The sequence below is a fragment of the Cajanus cajan genome, chromosome 10 (assembly GCF_000230855.2).
Source record: "Cajanus cajan strain Asha chromosome 10, NIPB_CcT2T_4, whole genome shotgun sequence".
Taxonomy (NCBI): Eukaryota; Viridiplantae; Streptophyta; class Magnoliopsida; order Fabales; family Fabaceae; genus Cajanus; species Cajanus cajan.
Window position 1 is genome coordinate 36,473,555 of NC_138526.1, and position 22,143 is coordinate 36,495,697.

Sequence of the window (22,143 nt, forward strand, 5' to 3'; positions counted from 1 at the left end):
TGATTTAGCTAGGTTCCATTCCCATTGAATGAACCTAACTAAACCAAATTAACCATTTTCAAATCAAAAGGAGTAAATTAATTCCAAGAAGCCGCCCACCTTAGAAGTGTGTTCACACTTGGACGAAATTCATGGAGTTTCTTAAGCTTGGAAGCTTGAAGCACAAGCTTCTCCTTGGCTAGCTTACCAAGCAAGCCAAGTGAGAAGCTTGCTCTCCAAGCCTCTTGACCTTGGACGGTTTATCTAGACTCAACCATGGTTCCTAGTGAACCATGGTCAAGACTAGCTTGCTCTCCAAGTTTCCTACTCCTATAAACTTGTAATTCTTTGATTGTAAAACACTTTTGACCAATTTGAGAAATGAAATCTGAATTTTCTCTCTAAATCAAGAGTCACAAAAACCGAAGAGAACTTTCTCTCCTAAGTTCTCTCCAAAGGTGCTTCAACCTTACCTTGGTTCCTTAAGCTTCTACCTCAAGCTAAGGAGTAACCGAGCCACTTCAAGGCTTCTTCTCCATTGAAGAACACTTCAAGGAGCTTCAAAGAGTCATTGGAGTCTTAACCTCAATAGCATTCACGGTCCTAAGCATGGAGCAAGTGAAGGAATCATCAATCTCCTCACCTAGTTCCATCAGTAATGATCTTTCCTTTGTCGGATGGAAATTTCATTGCTAGGTGTGGTGTTGAGACAATTTCCCCCAGCATGTTTAGCGACGGACGGCCGAGAAGGATGTTATATGACATGTTGGCCTGCACCACGATGTACTTCACTTGAATTTCTCTGCTCTCCTGTTCGTCAAAACAAAAACGAGTAAAGAGATTAATGTACCCCTTAGTGCTTACCCTTTCGCCTGAAAAATCGACAAGAGGGTCATCATATGGGATTAACTCCTTTTCCGAGATACCCAACTGTTTGAAGGTATTCCAGTATAGAATATCCGCCGAACTGCCTTGATCGACTAACGTCTTCTTGACTATGCAGTTATGAATTTCTACGCTGATCACCATCGGATCGTCCTGCTCGGGGTCAATACCCTGAAAATCGGCATCTGTGAAAGTTATGGTTGGCAATCTTCGGGAAGGTTGCCTATCCACGGCATGTACCGATCGGATAGCCCGCAAGTTCCTCTTTTGGGCTGAAGAAGTAGAGCCCCCGCCCGTAAATCCTCCTGCGGTTGTATTAATGTCCCTTCTACGCGAAGATGCCGGTCGTCTTTCCTATCCTGTGACCTGCTTCGTTCACGCCGAGGCCTCTTAGCTTGGTCCTGATTTCGCCGATCTTGGTTTCGAGGCTGATATGAAGAGCGACGCCGAGAAGAATCTGACCGATCGACGAAATTATGAAGCTGGCCTTGTTTGATCAAATCTTCGATTTTATCCTTCAGGGCGGCACACTCCTCAGTGGAATGACCCCGATTGCGGTGATATCTACAAGATTTGCTAGTATCAGCACGTGGTGGAGTGGATGCCCTTTTTGGCACTGCCAGAACTTCCGATGAGAGAGCTTGTTCCAGTACTGCTGCTCTACTGGCATTCAGGGGTGTATAATGAGTGTATTTCGGTCCACGAATGGGTCTATCTCTTAATGCTATCTCTTTACCTCGGCCCCTGAACGGTTGTTCTACTTGTTTTTCTCCTTACTCACTGGTTCGGCTCTAGCTTGATTACGATACTCTACTAACTCTTCCATTTGCATATACTTGTCAGCTCTCCTTCGTAGGTCATTCATGTCCGAAGAAGGCTTTTTACAAATGCTATTGACGAACGGTCCCGGCTTTAAAGCCGTTGTGAGGTGGTGGAGCGCTACGGCCGGGTTGAGATCTCGGATCTCCAAGGCTGCCTTGTTGAACCGATCCATAAATGTCCTGAGAGATTCCTTCCTGTCCTGCCGAAGGCTGACCAGCGATAAAGAAGTCAAGCTATGGGGACGACTCGTTGCAAATTGAATGGTGAACTGGGCGGATAACGTGTTGAATGAGTCGATTGAATTGGGGGGTAGCTGAGTGAACCAGCTCAAAGCCCTGCCTTTGAGAGACGTCGGGAAAATGTGACACAAGGCAGCGTCGTCCGTGGTGCTCAAGGTTACCTGCGTAAGAAAAACATCAAGGTGTTCATCAGGGTCGGTTGTACCGTCATATTTATCAATGGGTAATAATTTCCAACTATCGAGCAGGGACAGTTGCATAATAGAAGGTGTGAAAGGGTGGCGATGCGATCCAATAGTTGCCACGTCAGTGGGACGGTTGACTATGGGCAAAGCCGAAGGGAGTTTTTCTGGTGCGGCGGCTGAACCATGTGGAACCGATGTGTGGACTCCATGAGACTGGTAAGACCCTTGTGTCTGAGTATTGGTGGGCTGAGTAGGTTTCCATGAAGGGTCTGGATTTTTCAGTGCTTCATTTTCAGCCCTCAAGGCCGAAAGCTCTTTCGCGTCCTTTTCCCGCTGTTGTTTCATAGCCTCCATCTCCTGTTTCAGTAGACGAACGGTCTCAGATAGATCGGTTTCATCTACTACCTCCACATGTTCCTCTTCAGTCTGGTGGTCTTCTGTGTTTGTTCTTCTTGTTTTCGCCATTTCTTTGTCAAGTCTTCAAGTCGTTCTCAATTCGGCCCCACGGTCGGCGCCAAAATGTACCTGTCAAAAGGATACACCAGTAATCTTCTTGTATTCTGAGGGTCGAACGACTACTCCGATCGAATATTTCGGTAAGCCGGGGGTGGAGATACCTGCAGAAGGCACTCCGACGCTCAAGTCAGAACAAGCACAAATATCGATGATAATTAATGAACAGTGACGTTACCTTTTGACGTGAGCTATTTATACTGACATCCATGGGCCCTGGTGACCTTGGGCCCCGTGACGAATATCGTATTAGGTAATACGTCCTTAATCAGCTTATGGATATGATTATCTCTTAACTCTTGATTAGGGATAATCTTACACTCCTGATTGAGGATCTGGGTTATTCTAGTGGCCGATGTCTGATCGGCCACCTGACTCAGCCATTTGGGTGCCAATTAGGTATCGGCTACCTAGTTCGGCTGTTCAAGTGCCGATTGGGTGTCGGCTAACTGGTGACCGAGTGACCCTACTAGTACAAGTCTCATTTACATAATTAGTTTTAAAAACTTCCCTACAATAGTCAATCAACCCTTGGCAAGGTTGTCTTGGAGAAATTTGTTTTTAATGAAACATTCAATTCAATTGCAAAATTCAATTACAGCATTGCATTCATCTATTGAATTTTATTTTTCCAAAAATAAATTTTAAGTGAACATTCCCCTCATTTCCTTCAAAAATAAAGCTACTTTTATATCAAATGCTCTTGAATAACTATCTTCACTGAGAATAAGATAGGTATTTCAGAATTCAAAATTATTAGCTCCATCATATACACCCAAATTGGGAGGTAACAAAAATGGTGTTAAGTGATAGAATAGAGTAGATCATTATTATCAATCATCTTCTACTATGCTCCATTTCCATTTTTACAAATTAACCAAACAATAGATTAGATTTTCTTCCCGCTCTATCCCTTTTCATTCTACCATCAATCCAAACATGGGAATCATCATTTAGTAATTAGACGTTTTTCACAGCAAATTATACGTGATTTCTACCTCTAATAGGTTATAAAAAAAACATAGCAAAATCAGCCAGCTTGCTCATAGCATAAATTAATTAATTAATGATATACTTGTATTGGTTGAGCTAAGGCATATTAATTTTATGCTTCTTAAAATAATATATTTTTATAAAAATTCACATATAATATTTGTTGTGAATATGAGAGGAATTAAATACACGCAAGATTAATGGATACAAGTCAATTATATATCAATGAATTTCATAATATATTTTAATTTAAAATCTTAAGATACCAGGTTTACGAATTTTTATCACTCAACATATTTATTTTTATTTAATGTCAGACTTTTTATTTATCATTATTATTATTATTATCACTACTCATGTTATTATTGTTATTACTACTACCATTACTACTAAAATCACTATACTAATATTATTGTCATCACACAAACACCTCCTTAAAATAATTTTAATTTGATAGGAAATTTTAAAAGTGAATTTATTTTAAAACTAAAAAAAGCTAAAAATTAAAAATTGGTAGTAGTTATTAAAACTGTAAAACTTAAAAACAAAAACCACCCCAAAATAGGCCCTTAGTTTCCAGATTATTTTTAACATAATTTTGCTCCTAAATTTATTTATGTGAACATATTAATTAATTCATGTATTTACACTACCTCCATTCCGAAATTATTGATGTTGTAGTATTTTCTATTTATTTAAAAAACTATTGATGTTTTAAGTCATTTTACAAATATACACCCTTTATTTGAAATAATTAAATTTAATCTTTATAAAAAAAAATATTGTAGTTATAGCTATGTAAGATATATTTAAACAGATAATAAATTCTATTTATATCTTATATTTATTAAGGATATTTTGAAATAAATATATTAATATTTTTACTCATTAAATGCTCTAACTTTAATAATAAATAGTCACTTTGATCTTTCTTGTATTTGTAAGATACTTTCCGTTATTTAGTTATGCTCTTCCCTTTTTTCTTTTTGTTACATTTGTTGTCTATTTATATTATTCTCATTTGTATTATGCTATCTTTGACATTACTAGTATATGTTCAAATGACTTGGGTGGAGGATAGGCGCCGCATGAGTTGTGCGAGAAGTTGGTGGAGGATCTGATGTTTATGTCGAAGGATATTTGGTGGTGATTGAAGACCAATTGTTGATTACAGTGGTGCAGTCATATCTTAAGACATACACTTACTACTTTCTACATCGATTATTTAATAATCAATGTAAAAATTCTGTTCAATGACTGATGTAAAAAACTAAAATCAACCGATGAAAAAAGTGTAAACTTAAGGAGTGATAGGGACTTAACATTTTTTTTTGTTTTTTTACTGACTAATATGATAATACTAATCACTTTGAGACTAAAATAATCATTTATTCTAACTTTAAACATCAATAAATTTTGAGGGGAAACAGTAAAACATACTGTAACAATAAGTTGTGTTCTCAATTAAATTCAAGAACCAGGAACCACACTGCGCAATGAGAATGAGATTCCTACTTAGCAATTAATATAGGTCCCTCAACCACTTTAAAGACTTTCTTAATAAAGTAAATAAAAAGCATAGAGGTAATTGAGCTCTATTTGTTTGAAGATGAAGTTAATTACGAATGCATTCACTTACAATAACAAATAAATTCTGTAGAGACCGAGCCATATGCCTAGCCATCAAATTCCAAACCACTCCCATAAACTTCATCAAATTGAACAGATTCAGTGAAGGATAGCATAGTAACATGCCTCGAATAATTGAAATCAAATTCATAGTCACATAACAGGTGGTAATCTGATGAGGGTAATTGGTTGTGAACAATATGGTCATCAGGAAGCACTTCCACAGGCTCCTGTTTCGTGGATGAAAGAAGTGTTGAAAATGGGTATTCTTCTTTGCTTGGGAAGGTATTACTGAAGCTAAGGAACATAGATGAGTCAGAAGAAGAAGCTGATTCCAGCATTATCTGTGGACTTAAAGAACTCTTGCAATTGTGATGTCCATAATAAGTTGTCCTATACAATGGAGGGTCCTCTTGAATTCTCTGAACCTGTTTGATTGCTGGACAACCCTCATCATACTTGTGGGTGCATCTGTAGTAGTTCCTACAAACGTTCACTATTTGGATCATATAATATTGGATACAACATTAATTAAGAAGAAAGAACCCTATAGAGAGAACGAGATTTTGGTTGGTTGCAATTTGAAATTGAAGAATATATACCTGAGGTATTTTGCATTCATTGTCATTTTCTGTCCATACTTTCTCCATAAATAGCCATCTTCCATCAGAATTGAGCTGTTCTTTTCCCATGTTGGTGCACTTAATCTCATGATGGCGATAAAATTCCCATTATACAATTAAGATCTTATTTAATTATTTGCTCAAGTAATTAATCCTGTAATCTAGTATATAACTACAAATAGTTATGCAATCAATTGCAATGTATTATAAATAATCATGTGAATGTGCAGTACAATCCTAGTCATTCTATCTGTTAAGACTGCAACGAAATTAATTGGCTATATTATTCGTCTCGGTTAATTTGAAAGCGCATTGAAACAAAGTCACAAAAACAATTTATGAAATTAACGAGACAAAATTTAATATAACCTAAATATTAGATACCTAAGAAGAAGGTTCAGTGAAGTTTGATCTCTTTCTCTCTCTAAAGAACGAAAAGCACGATTGGTGGAAAAAAAGGTCTCTCCATGATTAGTAAAATTGCATATCTTTATATTTCGTAACATAAAATGATAGTGGAATTTTAAATCAGAACTAAAGGAACCCAATAAGAAAATCAATAAAATAATAATAACAACACAGGCAAGAATACAGTTCTTACTTTCTCTTGTGGCACCCTCTTCGTCTTTTAGCGTTGAAGAAACCCTTGCAAGACTCATCCTTATCCTCAGGCTTTGGGCATTTCACAGACGAAGAGGCATCTTTGATAGTGGTAGTAGGCATAACCACATCATCGGAGACATCATTATGAATGTTCAACAGCAAAAGGGTATTTGTGAATGATCTGAGTACCTTGCGAACAAGATCTTCAGCAAAAGGTAGCACTGACCCTTCTACTTCTACACCTCCACGATGAGTGTTGGATTCATGAACAAGTATTTCAAGTAACTGGTTTGCTGTGTCACGCCCGTTGACTAGTTCTTCTTCCATTGCCTTTCTTCCATGTGCAGGTTGATTCTCCATTGCTGATTTAGAATGACCATTGGAGACACACGCATCTATCCACAGAGTCTTTTATTAAAAATGGCAATGCCCCCCAACTAACAATTTTAAAATTCGTTGCTCTTCAGAGTCGAGACAAAAAATATTCCTTAGCTGAATGAGTTAGTTCACGAGCCTAAGAGTTACTTGAAAAAACACAACCAGTGAAAATCTGCCACGTAAGGGATAAAGGAGAGCGTGGCCTAAAGAAGTAGTGTGTTTGTTTTCATGGAGATGCATTAGGGTTTAGTTGACAAGCTGTAAACTCTGCGATCACAAAGGACGACCTAGTCCTTTTGGTGTTTTTTCTATTTCATGTGGAACTGTGGGAGGCAATCATGTTCAGTCAAACTGGGAACATAGGATTCTATTCAGAACCAAAGTGGTAGGACAATTTTACAATCACGTTACCAATGGTACTTGGTGTTTGGAAGGTAACAAGATTATATATATATATATATATAGTAGTAATTTATAATTGCGTAGGATATTGCTCCGGTATTTAAGTTCATTATATTTTTCTTGATGAATTAAAAGGATAAGGTTATATGTTTAGCCACCTACAAATTCTCTTTTCCTTAATTTTTATACACTACAAGAATGCTTGATTTTAGAGTCTGCTAAAAGTTGACTCTGAATAATAAAAATTGGCATAATATGATATTTACTGTCGATTATTCATCGATTTTTAGCCGACTCTAAATAAGTTGAAACAAATTTTTTATCAGTCAAGCCATAAAAATATTTTTTTTATAGTCGATTTAGTGTTAGTGTAGTCGATATTAACTTAATAATTTTATTTATTTTAATATTTTATTGTCAATTAAGTCGATATTATGTTGACACTAACTTAATAATTCTATTTTTTTTAATATTTTTATTATCGGTTAAGCTGATACAATTTATTTTATTTTTTTCCTGATCTTATTTTTCAACTTACTTTTTATTCGTTCATATTTTTTTAGCAAGGCCGAAACTCAATCTGGACCCTCAATGTGTTAAGTTAACTTAATAACTAGCTGCACAACAACACATTATGCGTATATAAGGTTGAAAAAATTCTTTATCTCCCTCAAAGCATGTTGAAAAAGCCGACATTATTCTTTAGATAAAGCTTCCACTTTTTCGACACTAAATTTAAATTGAGTTTAGCATCGAGAAATTCGACGTTATTATTTAAATATAGCGTCAACTTTTCTGATACTAACTTAATTTAAATTAATTAGTGTCGAAAAAGCTAACGTTATATCTAAAGAAATAGCGTCAATTTTTTTTACACTAAACTTAATTTAAGTTAGTGTCGAAAAAGTCGACAATAATCTTTATATATAGTGTTGGCTTTTCCGGCACTAATTTAAATTAAGTTAGTATAAGAAAAGTCGACGCTATATTTAAATAATATTGTCAACTTTTTCAACAATAAACTGAATTTAAATTTAAAGTCGAAAAAGTTGACGCAAGATGTCAGCTTTTTCGACAATATTTGCATCAGCTATTAACCGAAGGTTATTTTTCTCTATTTCAATGTTTTCTTGTAGTGTTAGAATAGTGTTCTAATTCATTGACTTGTATCTTGTTGTGCATTCAAAGGATTTTATTATACACACGTTTTTACATTAGTAAGATATTGTGTTCCTTAATTATTAAATTAGTGTTTTAATCTATTGACTTGTATCTTGTGCACTTGAGGGGGGTTTTACCATACACACATCTTCACATTAGTAAAATATTGTCTGCTTTGGATCCTAGTCTATATTTTTTTTAATGGATTAAAAGGATAAGCTTATATGTTTAGCTAGGTACAAATTCTCTTGTCCTTCATTTTCAAATTATTATTCTAATCTATTGGCTTGTATTTGATTTTTACTGCACACGTCTTCACATTGATAAGATATTGTTTGCTTTTAAATCTAAGCCTTCATCATTTTACTTTTGAATATCACTTAAAATGTCTTCTATCAATAGAGACAACTATGTGTATATAAATTCATGTTTATCATCTTATTTGGATGATGTAAGACTTTACTTATATTCCAACATATATCTATTAGTTCTTTTGTATAAGGGTTAGATTGTAATTAGAGTATTCTTTATTGAGGTTGGGAAGATCGTAAAACATCAACGAAAAAAACTACACTCTAGCTACTCAGTTAAAAAGAGTGGAAGAAATCCAAAGCAAAGAAAGTAACTAGATGAAAAATGTTCAAGCCAATTTGTCGATATTAAGACTATGCTCCTATAGATTATGGATTTTAACTAATGTCTGAGTCGTTTACTTTGTTAAATATCTTATTATATTTGTTACTTATATATAATTAATGTCAAACATTCACATTTCAATATATATCTTCATCAGTGTGCATAACACAATAAGACAACACAATACCATAGTTGCCAGTTGTAAGCGGCACTTATTCAACGTCAATAACTTTTATCTTTTTATTAGTCAGTTGCGAAAGAAATGGTGATTTCCATAATAGTGGACCCATCAATTATCTTCAACAAATTTACTAATGAATAATAAAAAAGACCAAGTCATTTGTCATTAGTTATTTATCGTGAAAATTCAATGATACTGTTATATTGTTAAAGTCAACTAGCCAGGTTCAGTTCTTTTTTTTTTTTTTTTTCTTTTTCTGAAAGTGATATGAATATATTTTAGTGCCTTCTATGTGAGACAATCGATCGGCTGAAAACACTCTAGGTGCCTAGCTATAGCTAAAGCTCACAATCGTATGGAGCCTCAATAATTTCGGCATACGTCAACACTATTCTGGCTGAATCAATAGGAGTTTCGGTGCCTGATGAAAAGGGTTCTGTTCCTTCAAGTGAAACAGCAAGCTGTGAAGATGCTGACATTGTTGGTTAGTTAGAGGTTCAATGTTGTCGCTACCTGAATCGGTTTTGCTGTTTATAATGGAAGCAACTTGCTACATTAACAAGTTGGGAAAATGTTGCAGGTCGAAGACTAGGAGAGGCAAAATTTGTTTCTTTTAAGTTATAAAATGTTGTATCTTATTCTGCTTCTGAAGGCTGGCAAACCAAAGAGAACTGAGTTTTGGTGGGGGTTCTTTAGCGGGGAGGAAGGAATGCATATTCTACAATGATTTAAGTTTGGAAGTGGGGGTTGATCATGTATTTCATTGTGTGTTTGTTCTATCACAACTAGTGGTCTATTAAATGGAGCAGGATTATAACATATTTGACTCTACATACATTCAAATTAGTTTTAACTAGGGATGATACAATTTTCCAATTATCTATATAAGTTTTGATATTCCTTGTACCTTCATATATATTTATATAAATATTTGTTGGCTGATAAAAAAAAAAAACACTATTCTAGCTAGGAATTAATTAATTCCTGGCCAGAATATGGCAAAAACAATTGGCTACTTCTAGAAAATATTATTATGAATGTTTACTGCTGAATTCAGTGTCTTAGCAGATAATACGAGTTACTTAATTTCATCAAAACGGGAATTATATAGGATTAAACACGTGTACACTCCAATAAATCAAGCTAACATGAGCAGTTTTTTTAGTTTTTATAACCCATCCCCTTGCTATGCCAATGCCATTTAGTCTTGTTGCATTGTGGTAAACATTTATACCCTATGCATATCCTATAGCTAGTAGAAGTTCTTCTTTGATATCTCTATTACAGGTGTTTGTTTTGTATAAAATCAACACGAGAAGGGTAAAATATCCGTAAGAATCACATCAATGGAGCACAAATATCGGGAAGAGTTACATCAATGGAGCACAAACAAACAACATATCTGAACTTGAAACCATATTCAACCCAAAAAACTTGAGGCATTAGATTAACATTCAATTTGTCAACTCCTCTACATTATTCACACTTGTACTCTAATAATTCCTTGTAAATAATAGTCTTTTTTTTCATAAGTATTCAATAATGATTTTTACAACTTAGTCATTATTATCAATATGATATATTTGTATTGTATTTAGCATATATCAACGAGACATATATACTGCCTTCATCAAGGACTTGGACACACACTAATTGTTAGGAGTATAAGGTGGATAAATAAATTAGAGAGAACATCAATAAAGGCACAAGCAAATCATAAAAGTGAATTTATTCTACATTCAACCTAAATTTTTAAGATATTAGATTTGTAAATCTCACTTGTATATTGTTCAATTTGTCCACTCTTACTCAATGTGAGACTTCATATTCACACTTGTACTCTAATAATCTCCCCTTCAACTAAAACTTGATGTTTGAATCAATGAGTATTTTACTAACAATATTGATAAATCTTAAAAGAAACACTATATTGATTACCTAATTTTAAGCCATAAGAAATAATTTCCACACAATAGTATATTGTGATACAACTGAAATATTTATGGATGTAGCTTCTCATAAATAATAATGGACTAAACTAATTAGCTATGTTCCAAAGCTATGGTTGTCTAAATTGAAGTTGGAAGCCAAAACATATATAAGTAAAGCTTATTACTTAATCCCTAATGACCGAAAGCCATGCAAAATTCAGCTTCACTATGGAACGAAAGCAAAAAGAAAAGACACTTTCATTATCAAAACTCTGATTGAAAATGGAATATAAACGTAGTAGTAGTCATGCTAATCTTGAGAATGACGTTTGGCACAACAGCTAGGAGCCTAGCTAGGATCAAACAGGTTAACAAAAAAAGGTTTTGATTGTCTACAATTTTTGTCGATAATGTTCATATTCTTTCATAATTATATTGTGTCACACTGTCACTTTGAATCTTTCTTGAAGTTTATGGTATGTCTTGATTCTGAAACAAAACTTTTCCTTCTAATAATAACCTTGGGTCAGTATACCTTCATAAGTTCAGCAAAAATAATATAATAAATACCAGATCTACATGAATTCCCAATATAGCTCCCATAGTCCCATCAACATCAAGAATTGTAGCAGTATCAGTATTTATGTCCTGGTTCCATGACACCAATCTAGCTAGTATCCTTTTGTCTTTGATTTACACCATTACTAAAGCATGATAAAAGTAAATCAGAAAAGTTTCTAGCCTGCATACATATTATGAAATTTGTCACTTTTTTCCCTTCCAGTGCTTCACCTTAAACTGACACAAAATCCTTTACCTTGACACACGAAATTACATCCTTTTCTACTAGATTTATATGAGTTGAAATTAACTTCTTTTTTTTTGGTTTAAAGAAAATATATATTAAAAAAAAAAGGTAGTATAAGAGGGGGTAATAACCAAACCTTCTTCAGAGTTAAGTCACCAAGGCTACTGCTACTCAACAATACAAAACAAAGAATCTACCATTTTGAAAAAACAAGCAGTCCCCTCTAATATATTTCGGAAAACCAATCCAAAAAATAGATCTAATGTAAAAATCAAATCAGACATTGTCTCCATTAAATACTATATTATTCCTTAAAAAACAAGATAGAACATACAAACACATGTCAATTTAAAGTTTATTTACATACAAGCATAAAAATAATAAATAAAAAAATAGAGCTTCTTTATTGAAAATATATAAAGTATCCTTTATAGTAGAAAAACTCTCAAACAAATATAAATTGTATTCAAATAGACTTTAAAAAAGAAGAAAAAAACTTCCTACTTGATATTAAATCTTAATTAAGGGTGTAACTTGAGATAAGTAAAGTACTTAAAATTCAAAGAATGACTTTAAAAAAAATTAAAACACAAGCTTAGTTTATTTATTTAGATGGGGGTAAATTTAAACTTTGGGTATTGTTTTTCTAAAATATATAGTTTGAGTGTTTAACACATTATTTATATGTTAGTTTTTTTTGTTTTTTTTTTTTTTGACATTGATCAAACCTTATTTTAAAATAATTTAAAATTTTATCAATTTAGTATTTAATAAAAAAATTGAGAAGAAAACATAAAATGACATTTAAGCAGTGATAATTTTTTTAGATGAAATTATAACTTATAAAGTGCATTATTTTCTTATCTAAAATTAACCCTTTTCTTATTATGGATAGCATATGGTATTCATCAGCTTTTAATATCAATGTAAAAAACTTTAAATTTGACTTATTTATATAATCAATCTTAAAGTCAAATTAGAGATACATTTTGTTGAGTAAAAAACAATTTGCACCTTTATAAGTAACTAACTAGTTAAACTTAAATTAATAATCATACATAAGTCAACTCATAATGCTCCTTTACTATTATTTTTTTTACGGCAAAGAATATATATATCCTCTCTCCAAAAGGGTATTCAATCCGTACAAATTATCAAAGAATAACATGACAATATTATATCCTCTCTCCAAAAGACTAAGGAAATTTTCTTGTCTTCTAAAAAATAAAATCACAATTAAATATCTAGCTAAGTAATGAATCAGGTTTAATATTAATGACTTGTACAAATGGGAAAATACATTGAATCAGGTTCCTCTTTCTCAAACAAGATTTAAGACATTCCCTAATGAATTAATAATAATAAAAGTATTGCATGTTAACCAATGTCCTAATAGAACTAGATAAATTAATTAAAAAAAATATCATGTTTAGGTTGGATATATATATATATATATATATATATATATATATATATATATATATAACTGTTAATTCTGTCCATTTTTGTTAATTCTTTGGAGTGAATTCTTTTGTAATTTTAATGGTTTAATGTTAGGATCACGCTAACTTTAGAACTAAATGGGGTGAGTTTATTATATAGTTAGGCAACAGATATGGAAATTAGCCCTAGCACAGATGAAATGTGGTAAAAAAAAATGATAAAAATAATAATAATAATAATAAATCAGCCCTAGACACAACCTAAAGCGCGCACCCACACAAGCGAAAACACACTTAACACGCACGATCTTGCATAATTATGCATAGTTTGAAATTGAATTGTGTACATTTGTGCTTGGATATAGACAATTTGATGTCAAATTTAAGGGAAGATGCTGAAATTCCATGATCATTAGGTGCTGATAGGAAAGAAGTGTTTAGCAATTGTATAGTAACATACATATATAAATAATAAATGAATTTGCAAAACCTAGTGTAGCTAATGCCAGTTCATCCATATTTAAATTATTGGTTGTGAATGCTTGAATTGCTTAAGGATTAATCTCTCTTTTTTCTCATTCTATGTTTATATATTCTCATTGTTTTCTTTATGGGTGGTCATCCTTTTCAATAATTATATAAATAATCAGTGAATCGAGAATCTTACTATTGTTGAATAGTTTTTGTTGGCTTTAGGCTTCAAATGCACAACTTTTTTTCTATCAACAACTACACATGTAGCATTTATCTATGCAACTCTCTAGCAACACTCGCATGGACATCTGCATGGTCTTAAGGTGGAGAGGTGGACCATTATGGTGTTCAATCATGTGGTATATATATGTAGAAATGCATGTGTTTTCAGGCAGGACGCGCTTGACAGTAGAAATATTATGCATCAGATTTTATTCGCGGCATGAACATGGTTAAGGAACCTAGGTAGTAATTTCAATTATTTGTTTATGCAGTGGGCTAATAGCCCATCTGTTTCTTTAACGGGGGAAGGTTCTAAATTAGAGTTCCAACAAGGATTGCGACCATAATATTGTTATTTAACGGTCTGTAATTACAGTTTGTTTTTAAATCATAAAAAATTTTGCAATACAGTCATAACATAACCGCAATATAATTGTAACAAATCCAACAATACTATTTTATTTCACTTCTTTTATCAAAAGATACACATAAATTCAAGTTTTAATCTTTTAATATAATAAATTTGATCACACAGAATGTTATGAGATAAAGAAAGACAATTAATGGTGATTTATTGAAGTGTTGGGAAATACATAATGCAGTTTAGGAAAGAGAAAGAAAAAGGTTTGGAGTGAAAAATTTAAAAAAAAAAAAATTTGATTAATTTTTATTATTACAATTATTTATTTATGTTCAATATAAATATATAATAATTTTAAATCGTAACTATCACAATCCACGTCACAGCAGCTATAATAATTACAATCACACAGTAACTGAAACAACAATCACAAAGGTAACTGCAACTTAGAACCATGGATGGGGGAGAATAATTTGTGCTTGAAGTAAAGGAAGAATGCAAGATAGAGGTACCGCAAGGAATTGATCTGGCATGTCAAGCACACAATGATAGATTCGATTAGTGGCACTAATGGGTACATTACATGGAATTGTGGAAAAGTGGAAATAAAGTTTGGTGGTAGATAGGCCATGCAAATTAAATTTCTTGTTGTAATTAAATATCAACTTGATTATGGGAAGGGGTATATTCATAAGACCCATTTTTTTGGTATCTGTATCACTTTTTGATGTACAGAGTTGAAAGGAGAGGATCTATTTCATAGAGAACCCAGGTTTGGTTGTTAGTTTTGTAAGCGTTCGTTACTCTTTGCTTGGTTTTAGCCCAAAAGAATTATATAGTATAATAATAATTTATTTGTGTTTTTTTCTTGATAATAGAATTTGAACAGCTTGGAAAAATAACTTTTTTATTTTTTATAAGAACCCAATTTTTTATTACTTCAATTAATTTTATAAAGGCTTCAAATCAAAATTTGCTTTGGACCGAAAAATATGTTGGACTGGCCCAATGTGTCATTTTTTGAAATTTTTTTAGAAAGGTGAGTAAGGATAAAGTACACTGAAAAGTTTTATATTGATTTGTTGGGATAGTCGTCCTTGATCTTAAAGAAGATTAGACATCTCAAAAAAGAATATCCACAAAGGGCTCTAACTAGTGAAGGGTTCTAACCAATGACAAACTGTATAAAGAATTAGTGTACATGTATGAAATGTTATGAAGTAAAATTGCTTAGATATCAAATTTGAAAGGTGTTACAAATAATATATGAGTTTGATTCTCTATCTTAGTACAGTGTCCTTCAAGAATGAACCAAACAAAAGTTGGTAGGCTTATTAAAAAGGGAGTTGTAAAGGATTATAACCAATGAGGAGTTGTTAAAATGAGAGTAATTCTAAAGGCAGTTGAGCATATATATCAAAAAGGGTTACCACAAAGGGTTATAACTAGTAAAGGATTTTGATCAATAATAAGTTGTTTGACGTATCACTGTGTGAAGTCTCGTGAAGTGAAACTGTTGAGACATCAAATTTGAAGGGTACTACAAATGGTATGAGTCTAGTTCTCTCTTCTAGTACGTTGTGGTTTGGGAATGTACCAAGCAGAAGTTGGTGGGCTTCTAACAACCAAATGAATCAAAATAAGAGAGGAATTTATATATTTGTACAAGTGTGAGACTGTGCAGTTAAGGATGATTTAAAATAATTAATTTGTACTACCTATATCAACAAAATACATCTATTTTTTTGTATTTCATCACTTAAAACTTTATAATTAAGCATATTTGGCATGGAGTAATTTAGGGATATATGAGTGATCTTCTAAGAAGTTTCCCAAAAAGTGTACAAGTTTGGACAAAGAACACTAAAAATTCATGTATTGGTTTTTGGGAATAATCCTTAATCCTAAAGGTGATCAAGCATCTCAAAAAAGGATACTCACAAAAGATTCTAACTAGTGAAAAATTTTGATCAACAAGGAATTATTTGAAGTATCATCGCGTGAAGTAAAACTATTGAGACATCAAATCAGAGAGGTGTTACAAATGGAATCAAAGTGGGTTCTCTCTCCCAGTATGGTGTGGTTCAAGGAAGAACCAAGCAAATGTTGGTGGGTTTATAACAACCTAGACACACCAGAATGAGACAAATCCATAAATTTGTACAAATGTGAGATTATGTAGTTGAAGATGATTTAAAGGAATTAATTTGCACAACCTATATTAGCAAGATGCATCTATTTTTTGGTAGCTCATCACTTAAGAATTCTATAGTTAAGTATGCTTGATTTGGAACAATTTAGGGATAAGTCACCTTTTAAAGAGTTTTTCAAAAAGTGTGCGAATAAGAACAAAGTATATTGAAAAGTTTTGTACTAATTTATCTTGATAGTCCTTAATCTTATAAATAGTTACACATCTCAAAAAGAGTTATTCATAAAAGATTCTAATTGATAAAGAAGTATGACCAACATGGAGTTGATTAAAATATCACCACCAGGTAAAGTATCATGAAATGAAGCCATTAATACATCAAATTTGAGGAATGTTACACAAATGGTGTCTATTTATAATTTTTTTAAATAGTGAACAATTAACAATAATTAGGAGGGTCAAAACATTTTTTTGGATAGATGTGTATTGTTACTCTTTTGAAATCCCTTAATTTCAAAATTATTTAAAATAATATCAAAAAAGGACATAAAAATTTAAAATTATGTGAAACTTCTTCCTTTTGTAATATTTATTATACAACAAGATGAAATTATAAGAAAAGTAGTTTGAGATGTAATTATACAAATAAATTATATATATATATATATATATAAAATAAGATAATCTTCTTATTAGAATAGATATAGATGATACTACATCCCATGTGTAAAATAATTAAAACTTACAGAATCCGATATATGACTTAAAATAAAACCAAGATGCTGTCATGTATAACAAAGAAAATAATTATCTACAATCATCTATAAGATAAGATAAAAAAGGACCGAGTCACTCAAATTCAAGGTCAAACAATTTTAGGTTGTTTGATTTAGTTTATTATCTTCCTCATTTCATCAAAAGGATAAACTTCCTTTATCTAAGAACATGAAAAACTAGCAGACTGTTAATTAAATTAATATGTATTATTCATTAAAATTTTATATCCTCTTATTATAAAATCTTATTATTTATTCTTCCTTTTATTTTATAAAAGGTATTTAATAAAAAATACAAATTCAGTATCTTTCACCTCATTTAATGAAGCTTTCTTCAAATTTAAAAGTAAGCCTTATTAAAATTTATAATTTTCAAAAAATTTCAATCAATAATAAAGAAAAATATTAAAAAAATTATATTAAATAAACTTCAACTCTTACTTTTAAGTTAATCTTAATGATACCATTTTTTATAACCATATTATTGATTCAAAGTATAAACTGACTTTATTAATAACTAATTTTCATCAAATAATCAAACTGATCGTCTTTAAAAAGGTATTTCTACTTAATTAAGTTTTGTCCTATCCCAACCTAGTGGTACCATTTGATACAACAACCTTGCTTCATTTTTTATAATAGTTTTGTAAGGTTTCTTTATACAAACTAAACTAAAATGAAATAATTTTAGATATTTTTTTTTGTAAAATACTTATGTCTTTTCCTTTTTTTTCCCCCACAATAAATGCATATATCAGTTATAAATTAATGTGTAAGCTAATTAAAAATTAAGTATGCAGTAATTGTATAATTGAATATATATATATATATATATATATATATATATATATATATATATATATATATATATATATATTCTTTAACTTTAAAATTGACAAATAAATGAACAAATCTTTTCTATAAAAAAACTCTGACGATTAAAATGTTACGGAGCGACTATGTTCTAAAGTTTTTGTTTTCTTGTTCTAACTAAAAAGATAAAAATGAAAGGGAAAAAATGGAGAAGATAATTAAAGAGCAATAAATATATTTGTAAAGTTAAAGGCAACTTTAAGTGTGAAGTATTCAAACGTTATTCCTAAAATTAATGGAATGATTTGTTATGATAATTAAAACAACTTAATCCTTTTTTATAGAGGAAAAACAATAAAACCTTAAATAAACGGAAATTTAAAAATTCTTACAAATGAATATCACCCGTATATGAGAACAATATTGCGATTACCATTTATATGTTTGGTATGTATTCATTTATAATTAAAAACAACAGAGACGACTTAACTTTTACATCATTTTTGTATATATAGCGACATGTAAGTTCAAATTAACCACTTTGTTATAATTTTTATTTTTTAAAACATCACCAACGTATTCAAGGTAATAATACTATCTTTATATCAGTAAAGGGTAATACTTACGAAAAACTCAAATGATGATTTACCTCCATGTCTTGAATTGATCTGGAGCACTTCCAAACTGTTGGTTTCTCCAACGATCATCTCATCATCAAGGAATCGCTCTCGTTCACTGCTGAGACTAAGTCGTTGGAAGCAGAAAAAGCTATTAGAAAGCAAAAGGGTATTTGTCAAAGATCTGAGTAGTCGTGATTCATGAACAACAAGATCTTCAACAAATGTCAGCACTGATTCTTCTTCATGTTCATTTGTTTACCAACAAGTTGAAGATGTTGGTCTGAAAACGCGTGCTCTGATAAGTGCTTCTTTTTCTTTTCTGAGATCCAAAACTTTATTAATACATCACAACACATAATCATGATAACGAGTATAAAATAAATTATATTAAAAAAAAATACTTATTTTTTATACCCATATAATTATCGATGGGGATTAGTCATTATTTCTAATAGAATTATAATATTGAAATAGAATAAATTATGTTAAGAAGAGAATACTTATATTGTGTGCATTTTGATGGAGATTAATAAATGTTTCTGATAGTAGAAACTTTATATTAATACTAAAATTATTATAAAAAAAATAAAAAATACATCACAACTGAACCAACCATCCCGAATTAGGGTTTTATCTCTATTTTTCTGTTGTTTTCCCTTTTTGGTTGTGAATAAGGTGGTGCAAACCATAACCTGCAATTAACAAATAATTAAGAGAGGTTAAACTCTTGAATTTTAAATCGGAATCTCGAGACAAGTTCCTTGACAAATGCAAGCGCTGGGACCAACTTTTTCACGCTTCAAGACGTTGGGTGCACAAAGTTACAAACACAGCCTATGAAGGTCTGCAACGTATATACAGAGTGACGTCACAAGGATTGCGTCAGGGAATCCAGCTGTGCCGTCCAACAATTAATTACTCAATTAAGTATGTTATTAATTAATACTTAGTGCCCTAACACATTGATTAATCAATAAATAAATATTCTCTTTGGTGTTTTAATTAATTAATATATGAGGCATGCTAAATTGGTTTAATAAAATACCATTAGGGTTAGTCTAGGGTGGGAAAAGTATTAGAGTAGAAGCAAGAGAACATAAATTTGATTCTCCCCGTACCTTTGTAATTTTTTTTTGATAAAAAAAGTTAGTTTAATAGAAAATACATTATTTAAATCTATATATGAGCAAAAAAAAATTAAATTCACTAAGACTAAGAAAAATAATCAAATGCATTTAATTTTTATGATTTCATATAAAATATATGAGATCTTAATTTAAGAGGGAACTCAGTCTTTTTCATAGATTCTTAAGGAAGATCAGATACCTGGAGTTTGAAACTCATATCCATAGGTGTATCTATGAGTAATTTAGTCTCATGTATTGTTGATTCTTAATCACAAATATATTTATGGAAAATTACCCATGAATATATCTATGAAAATGTCCTTGAAAAATTATCCATGATCTTATCCATCAACAATATCATGACAATACAAATAGATTATGTTGTCAATAATTTCATCGAAAAGTTACTCATGATCTGCAATATTTTAATAACAATTTCATATAAACAATTTACCGACGAAATGAAAACATAACAGCATGTGACAAAATGAGCAATTTTCTGAAAACATCCAATTGATCCAGTGAAAAGAAATTATAAGTTTTCATTAAATAAATAAAAGCATATGCTCTATTATCACATATCACACCACAAAAACAGTACTGATATGTCGTTATCCAGATATGAAGACAATTAGCTACAAACAGTCCCCAAAACAGGACCCGATTTCAATGCTCCATCCTGGCACAAGTTAGGCTCTGCTTCACTAAAACAATATAATAATTCTCTTTGACATTAATCACTAAAAAAATATCCTTATAATTATAAATATAATATATAAATATAAATCTATTTGATTTTATAGATTTAATAACATATATTATATATCATTATTATTTATACCTATAATTATAACAATATATCAATTTATAATATAGATAAAAATAATTTTTAATAATAAATACTATATCATTATAACATATATGTGATTATACAATTTTTTTTAATAAAGAATCCACATTCCACACCACAATAATTCCAAGTATAGCGATTGATAAAACCGTATTGCATACGTCACATATGCCCAATTTTGGCAATTTACGAGGACAGTTACAACTTCTTTGAAACGTCTGCCAAGCCACACACTCAAGAATCCAAAACATTAATTGATCACCAGTAGAACTAGGTATTTGCTGGTGAATCAATAATGATATTAATATGTTTAATAGGAATGGCCAGAATAATTTCTTGTTGGAATTATTTTTCTGTCATATAAATAGTTTATATAAGAGGAGGGTAATCTCTATTTTTAAATTTATATAATAATACACTTACTTTTTAAAATATTATCAGAGTCTATCGAAATTGTCATATGAAATAATATAAATTTTTAATCGAATAACATAATATATACGTGAATAATAACTTTATATATTATAAGTTAATTTTATAGAGTTGAATTAAACTCATATATATATATATATATATTATGAGGATTATAATGCTCTCATCCATTTCAAAACTTTTGCTCCTTTAACTTTCTAGTTTCGTTTCAAAACTTAGGATCTTTTAGGATTCCAATGCTTCTTTATGTGATTTTTTTTTCCAATAATAATATTATTAAATGTAGTTGAGTAATTAAGATTAGTTTAAGTGGATCATATCAATGTCATTTTTTAGTGAAGTTTTCATATATCAAGAGTAATAATAAATATGGATGATTTAGTATGTCTAAATGTATGTAAATAAATGTTTTCTTATATAATATTTTTCAATGATACCCATAAGTAGTTGAGTATTTAAGTGTAGTTTAAGTGGATTATTAATGTTCTTTTATTTTATTTTTTTTAAGAGAAATTTGCATTTAGAGTTAATAATAAATAAGGGTAATATATATATATATATATATATATATATATAAATTAAATATTTCTTAATATGTGTGAATAAAATTAAAAGACACAAAGTCTTGAATAGAGGGAGTAATATTTTAGAATTTGAGTGTCAACTTAACTCAACCCTCATGGATTGTTTGATAGATGAAAATTTTACTTTTCCAATATATTGAAATTGAAAATATTGGTTTTTTCATATTTTGTTTATTATTTAATGAATAAAAATTTTTGAAAAAGTTACTAGTGTCGTTTGAACCCTCTTCATATATATATATATATATATATATATATATATATATATATATATATTCTTATAAAATAAAATTAACGTAATATATATATTTTAAAATATACT

The 22,143-nt window shown here is 30.8% G+C and overlaps 1 protein-coding gene across 3 annotated transcripts; it reads right to left on the reverse strand.

The window, feature by feature from the left end:
* Window positions 1-2,501: 2,501 nt before the first annotated feature.
* On the reverse strand, window positions 2,502-13,349 carry LOC145952622 (putative WRKY transcription factor 70). 3 transcript variants are annotated; one of them, XM_083065401.1, is made up of 3 exons: window positions 6,470-13,349; window positions 5,848-5,952; window positions 2,502-5,716 (listed from the first exon to the last, which is right to left on the reverse strand). In XM_083065401.1, the coding sequence occupies exons 1-3, from the start codon at window positions 6,829-6,831 to the stop codon at window positions 5,293-5,295; spliced, it is 891 nt and encodes a 296-aa protein (XP_082921527.1). In that variant the 5' UTR covers window positions 6,832-13,349; the 3' UTR covers window positions 2,502-5,292. The 3 variants fall into 3 exon arrangements, with proteins under 3 accessions (XP_082921527.1, XP_082921526.1, XP_082921525.1); XM_083065400.1 differs by having other exon boundaries at window positions 2,502-5,728; window positions 5,848-5,946; window positions 6,470-13,348; XM_083065399.1 differs by having other exon boundaries at window positions 2,502-5,728; window positions 6,470-13,347.
* Between the last annotated feature and the right edge of the window lie 8,794 nt (window positions 13,350-22,143).

What these genes read in the sequence shown, in the direction of transcription:
- LOC145952622 (XM_083065399.1), bottom strand. Translation starts at nt 6,831, where the DNA reads ATGGAGAATCAACCTGCACATGGAAGAAAGGCAATGGAAGAAGAACTA. An exon ending in AGAGGGTGCCACAAGAGAAA is followed by an intron (nt 5,953 to 6,469) that starts GTAAGAACTGTA and finishes CGCCATCATGAG; the next exon opens with ATTAAGTGCACCAACATGGG. An exon ending in ATGAATGCAAAATACCTCAG is followed by an intron (nt 5,729 to 5,847) that starts GTATATATTCTT and finishes GAACGTTTGTAG; the next exon opens with GAACTACTACAGATGCACCC.